The 6,725-nt window shown below is 35.6% G+C and overlaps 1 protein-coding gene across 1 annotated transcript in view; it reads left to right on the forward strand.

Moving 5' to 3' along the window:
* Positions 1-3,172: 3,172 nt before the first annotated feature.
* HELRODRAFT_143625 (hypothetical protein) overlaps positions 3,173-6,725 on the forward strand; it is a gene marked incomplete at both ends in the record, with an annotated part of 7,146 nt that continues 3,593 nt past the window's right edge. Inside the window, 5 exons of the mRNA XM_009016892.1 lie at positions 3,173-3,292; positions 4,044-4,110; positions 4,493-4,548; positions 4,779-4,852; positions 5,075-5,143. Coding sequence (XP_009015140.1) covers positions 3,173-3,292; positions 4,044-4,110; positions 4,493-4,548; positions 4,779-4,852; positions 5,075-5,143 — 386 coding nt within the window. The remainder of the gene's footprint in view (positions 3,293-4,043; positions 4,111-4,492; positions 4,549-4,778; positions 4,853-5,074; positions 5,144-6,725) is intronic.

A 6,725-nucleotide genomic window follows, 5' to 3' on the forward strand; every position in this document is an offset into this window, starting at 1 on the left:
GCTTCATCTCGTTACATCTTTATTTGGTTTTGTCTTTTGTTGTTGTTGCTGCTGCTGATGTTGTTGTTGTTGTTGTTGTTGTGTTTGTAAAAAGGATTGTGTTTCTTGTATCTGCCATTTCTGCTACATAATAAATCAACGATTAATTTTTTTTGATTTATAACTCAATCTTCTGTTCAAAAAATAGAAAGCCGACGTTTAAGTAGAATCAACCTCGCAAATGTACACATGTTAAAATCACCAACAACAACATTATCAAAAAGTGATGACGTCATTTTAGCATCATCAAAAATAACATCAACAACGTCACCAAGAGTGAAACATCATCGAAACATGAACGACGTCATCAACAATAACATCAACAACGATAAATTAAATAACGCAAAAAAAACAACAAAGGACAACAAAAATATAACTGCAAAACAACAACAACAACACAAACAATTTCAATATCGCCCACGCTGATTGGTGGAATAAAAATAGCTCATGAATAATTAATGAGCCGTTTTCTCATGCTATTGGTCAGCTCTGCGACCGCCTGACATTAAATTCCACAGGGAATTGGTTCGTCAAGTGTCATGTATACGTCACTATGGCGATGATGAGTGGCGGGAAAAGGAGACGAGAGATGGATGGACTGAAGGAAAGAGAGAAAGAGAGAAAGAGAGAGAAAGAAAAAGAGAAGGAGATAATGTACGAGTTGACGATAGTTATGAGATGATGATGAGGATGATGAACTAACCAGCAAACAAATAACGGAGTGAAAGGTGAAAGGGGAATGGCGAATGAATAAATGAATGAACGAATGAATGAATGAATGAATGAATGAATGAATGAATGAATGAATGAATGAATGAATGAATGAATGAATGAATGAATGAATGAATGAATGAATGAATGAATGAATGAATGAATGAATGAATGAATGAATGAATGAATGAATGAATGAATGAATGAATGAATGAATGAATGAATGAATGAATGAATGAATGAAAAAACGAACGAACGAACGAACGAATGAATGAATGAAAACAAGGATGAATGGATGTATATATCATTGTTCATCTTATCTTCATCATTATCTGTTCATTCGCATCTATACATTATTTATACATCCTTATATTATACATACATAAATACATACATACATACATACATACATACATACATACATACATACATACATACATACATACATACATACATACATACATACATACATACATACATACATACATACATACATACATACATACATACATACATACATACATACATACATACATACATACATACATACATACATACATATAAATACATACATACTCACATACATACATGCATGTACATATACTACCTTACATACTTGTTCATTTTTTGTTTTGGTGGCATTTTTGCATTAAAAATATGCGATACAAATGTTGTATATGTAAATGTATGTATGTTTGTATGTATGCATGTATATATATATATATATATACATACATACATACATACATGCATGCATACATACATACATACATGGTCATTTATTAGCGTGCTGGTCATTCATATATAAACTCTTGTCCACTCAGAAAACGTCATCAATTCTGTCACGTGGGTGTTTGTTGTTGGTGGTGGTGTTGATGTTTTAACAATTTTAGTTTTATTAATTAATCGTTCATTTAATTAATTAATTAACTGATTATTTATTTAGTTAAATTGTAACTTTGAAAGCTTTATCCGTCTAATCATCTAAACGTTCATTATACAAATTCTTCTTAATACAACTCGCATGCACACTGAAAAGCAAATAGTTAAATAAAATATTTAAAAACAAAGTTAAACAAATTAGAGCTGTATGTTTGTTTGTTTGTTTGTTTGTTTGTTCGTTTATCGGTTTATATTTAAAAAAGGTACTAACAAGAAAGCTAATGTGACGTCATTTTGTTTATACAAAAAAGTTTTGTGTGTAAATGAAAATTCTGTAGATACATATAGATGAAAATATACAATACAAAAACATGCATAACCATAACCCGTTCAAAACAATGCATACATACATACAGGCATACATACAAAAGCCCAAGCAAACAGGCAAACAAACAAATGTTTATACATAAACAAACGGAGAAAAGTAAATACTTTTAAGAACAAACAAGCAATAAAACAGACAAACCAACAAACAAAACAAACCTTTCAATTAAAAACTGCCAAACAAACAAACGCTTGTTAAACTCTATGTTTGCAATTTTTCACCATAAATCATCATCATCAACATCATCATCGTCATCAACAACGTCATCAGCAGCAGCTGCTACAGCAGCTTCAACAGCAACTAGCACCCCTACCAGCACCAAAATGAAAGAAGAATCGAGCCTCATAACCACACCACACCTACTACCACCACACCATCATCATCATCATCATCCTCACAACCACCACGGCCACAATACTAATCATCATCATCACCATCAACTTCACCACAACATCCACCAGCAGCTGGTGAACAGCGTCCGTTCATGGATGCAGCCGACGCAGACGTCGTTAGCTGACCAAGCCGCAGCTCACGCAAGGTATTTTTAAATTTTTCACCCAAACTCAGAATTGAACCTGGGACTCTTAGACATCTAGTCTAACGCTCTCCTGACTGAGCTATCTAGATTCTAGACTATGTGACAGAATTAATGAAGTTTTCGAAGAGTACACAACTTTATATACGAATAACCTCCACGCCCATGTATGTATACAGTTTTTATCGCGGTATATATATATATGAAATAGATAGAGAGATAGATAAATACCCGGACTCATGCTGCTTTCTTTATTGGTATTCCAGATAGTGTTATAACATGTACAATACCGTTTTACCGTTGGCTGCCTAGACTGTTGGCTGCCTAGACTGTTGGTTGCCTAGACTGTTGGCTGCCTAGACTGTTGTGGCGCAGTTTCCTGGACTCTTGCGGCGTGCATAATAGTTCGAAATACGAAATGGAATTTCTACTCGCATGACAAAACACGCTCAACGAATCGAAAATTATACACATCTGCACATTCTAACTGCTTTCATACATTCCAATCATAATTTCAACAAAACAACAACCACCCAGAAACAACTTCACCACCAACACACTTACGCCCACCACCACCACCACACAGCTTAGGGGTATCCAGGGCCCACTACGAAAAACAACCCCCGGCAAATTTACGCAAAAGCAATTTTTTTCACTTCGTGTTGGCCCTCTTCGACAAACAAAACCAGCCAATCGAAATCGAGCGGACATCATTTGTTGACTTTGTTGAGAAAGATCGGGTTAGTATTTGGAATATTTTTAGTGGTAGCGGAAGCAGCAGTAGCAGCAACAGTGGTCGCAATAGTAGTACTACTACTACTACTACTACTACTACTAGTAGTAGTAGTAGAAGTAGTAGTAGTAGTAGTAGTAGTAGTAGTCGTAGCAGAAGCAGTAGAAGTAGTAGCAACAAAAGTTATTGTAATTAAAACATTAGCATTTGTTGTTATTAAGCATGTTCATATAGACACGCGCATATATTCAGACATACCTATAGATACGGACGCACGCATACACACATCATAGAACCACACCCATCACACACACACGCACACACACGCACAGATAAACAAACACACATGCACAAACACACACGCACAAACACACATGCATACGTACATACACGAAAGGACGGCGCATAAATATAAATGAAACACGGAGAGAACTTGTTAAGCATCAAACGAGACGTGGGGTGGTGGAGTTAAGCGCTACTACAATTACTTCTACTACTTCTACCACTACCACTGCTACTGCTACAATTACTTTTACTACTTCTACCACCACTACTACTACTGCTACAATTGCGATTCTACTACTACTACCACTACCACTGCTACTGCTACAAGTACCACTACTAACAATACCAATGATAACAATAATAAGAATAATAATAATAACAACAACAACAACAACAATAATAATAATAATAATAACAATAATAACAATAACAACAACAATAATAATAATAACAATAAATAAACAAAACTGCAGGAGAAGGACAATCAGAAAACCAACAACGGTATACACTACAGACTGCAACTTCTCTATCAAAATGGTAGTAGTAGTAGCAGCAGCAGCCGCAGTAGCAGTACTAGTGGCTGTAGTCGTACAGCAGCAGTAGTAGTAGTAGTAGTAGCAGTAGTAGTAGTAGTAGCAGTAGTAGTAGCAGTAGTAGTAGTAGTAGTAGAAGCTGTTTTTGTATAATTTTGTGTTTTTAATGTTCACATTTCGCTATTGTTGTTAAATTAACAGACGTATTTCTCAGTAAAATTAATTCATGGTCGTCATCATCTTCGTAATCATTATCATCGTCGTCATCTTTATCTTTGCCATCATCATCATCATCATCATCATTATCTTCACCATTATCACCACTATCATGATCACCACTTCATCATCATCATCACCACCACCATTATCATCATCATCATCGCCGCTAGGTCTCCGACAAGAACAAGATCTGTACATTCGTCTGATTGATTCATCAACAAAACAGGTATCATCATCATCATCAACAGCAACAATCATTATCATCATCATTATCGTCATCATCATTGTCATTATCATTCATTATCATCTGCATATCTGCATCGTGTGTTGTAGATGTTACACATTTTGAAACGAACGAGTAAACGAGTGAACGAATGAATGAATGAAAGAATGAATAAATGAATGCATCAAACATTTACTCTCTTTTCATTAATTCCCCCTCTCAATCATGTCAAGGTCATTGTCTTTGAAGGTCAAGACAAAAACCCCGAAATGTGTCGTGTGCTGCTGACGCACGAGATCATGTGTAGGTGTGTGTGTGTGCGTGATGATGACGATGACAACGACGATAATGATGACGATGGTGAGGACGATGCTGCTGCTACTACTACTACTGCTGCTGCTGCTGATGATGATGATGATGACGATGATGATGATGACGATGATGATGATGACGATGATAATGATGATGACGACGATTATGATGATGATGACGATGATGATGATGACAATCATCATCTGATTATTTGCAGTCGCTGCTGCGATAAGAAGAGTTGCGGAAACAGGAACGAGACTCCATCGGATCCCGTCATCATTGATCGGTGAGTGAGTGAGTTATGGTGATGATGATGATGATGGTGATGGTGGTGGTGATGATGATGACGGTGATGATGATGATGACGGTGGTGAGGTGTTGATAGTGATGATGATGATGATGATGGTCGTGATGATGACGATGAGGATGGTGTTGGTGATAATGAAGATGATGATCGTGATGATAGTGATTACGACGACGATGATACATTATAAATACTATCGTAATTATTACACTAAAAATTTCTATTATTCAATATTAATTTGACAATTTTGGCCCCTATTTAGTTATATTAATAATAATAATAATAATAATCATCATCATCATCATCATGACCTCCATCATCATCATCATCATGACCTCCATCACCACCTTCATCATTATCATCACCACCTGCATCATTATCATCATCACTACCAGGACTACTTCTATTTATTTCTCAGTTATTTTTCTAACTCCCATTCGCCACACTTCAATTGTAAATCATCCACTTCGTCCATTTTTATGTTTGTATTTTTATGTACGTATGTTTGTTTGCATGTATGTTTGTTTGTATGTTTGTTCGTATGTTTGTACGTTTGTGTGTATGTATACATTTCGTTTTGCTATGTTTCGTATGTTTGCTTGTATGTTTGTATGTTTGTTTGTTTATTTGTATGTTTGTATGTATGTATGTTTGTTTGTATGTTTGTTTGTATGTATGTATGTATGTTTGTTTGTTTATATGTATGTTTGTTTGTATGTTTGTTTGTTTGTGTGTGTATGTATATGTGTATGTATACATTTCGTGTTGTTTTATTTCATATGTTTGTACGTATGCACGAATATGTACGTGCGTTCGTAATCAAATTCATGGAGCAGAATTTGATTGGCTGGAAAAGATGTTGATTAATTTAATATAAGGTCGGGTGAGGCAGAGGTCAAACATATGTCACGTGATGTTTTCATTTCAAAATGGCGCCGCCCAACGAATATGAATTTTGAAATGTGTCGTTGTTGTGGTTGCTACTGCTGCAGCTGGTGTTGATGGTGTTGTTGTAGTTGCTGCTGTCTTTTTTAGAGTTTTGTTGTTGTTGTTGTTTGTTGTTGTTGTTGTTTGTTGTTGTTGTTATTGTCGTCGTCGTTATGTTGATGATAATGATTATGACGACAAAAACGACGAGGTTGATGATGACGATGGCATGAATAACGTTAATGACGTCAGCAATGACAACACTGATGATGACGTCAGCAATGATAATGACAACGTTAATTAACAGATAGCGAGATGAACCGCGCTAACTTGTCTATTCCACCGTTAATACTCCATACATCCTTCTCTCCATCCTTTTCCTTCTCCTCCTTTCTCCTCCTCCTCTTCTTCATCCTCCTCCTCTTCATCATTATTTTCATCATCATCATTGCCATCATCATTATCATCACCATCATCATCATTACCATCGTCGTCATCATCATCATCGAAACGGTTTGAAAATACATTATACATGTAGGAATGTTAATGTTAATAATGTTATTTCTCTCTTGAAATGATTTCTACAATGAATGTTCCGTCATAAAAATATAAAAATCGTATGAAAAACATGCAAAAG

Source organism: Helobdella robusta, assembly GCF_000326865.2.
Source record: "Helobdella robusta unplaced genomic scaffold HELROscaffold_19, whole genome shotgun sequence".
Taxonomy (NCBI): Eukaryota; Metazoa; Annelida; class Clitellata; order Rhynchobdellida; family Glossiphoniidae; genus Helobdella; species Helobdella robusta.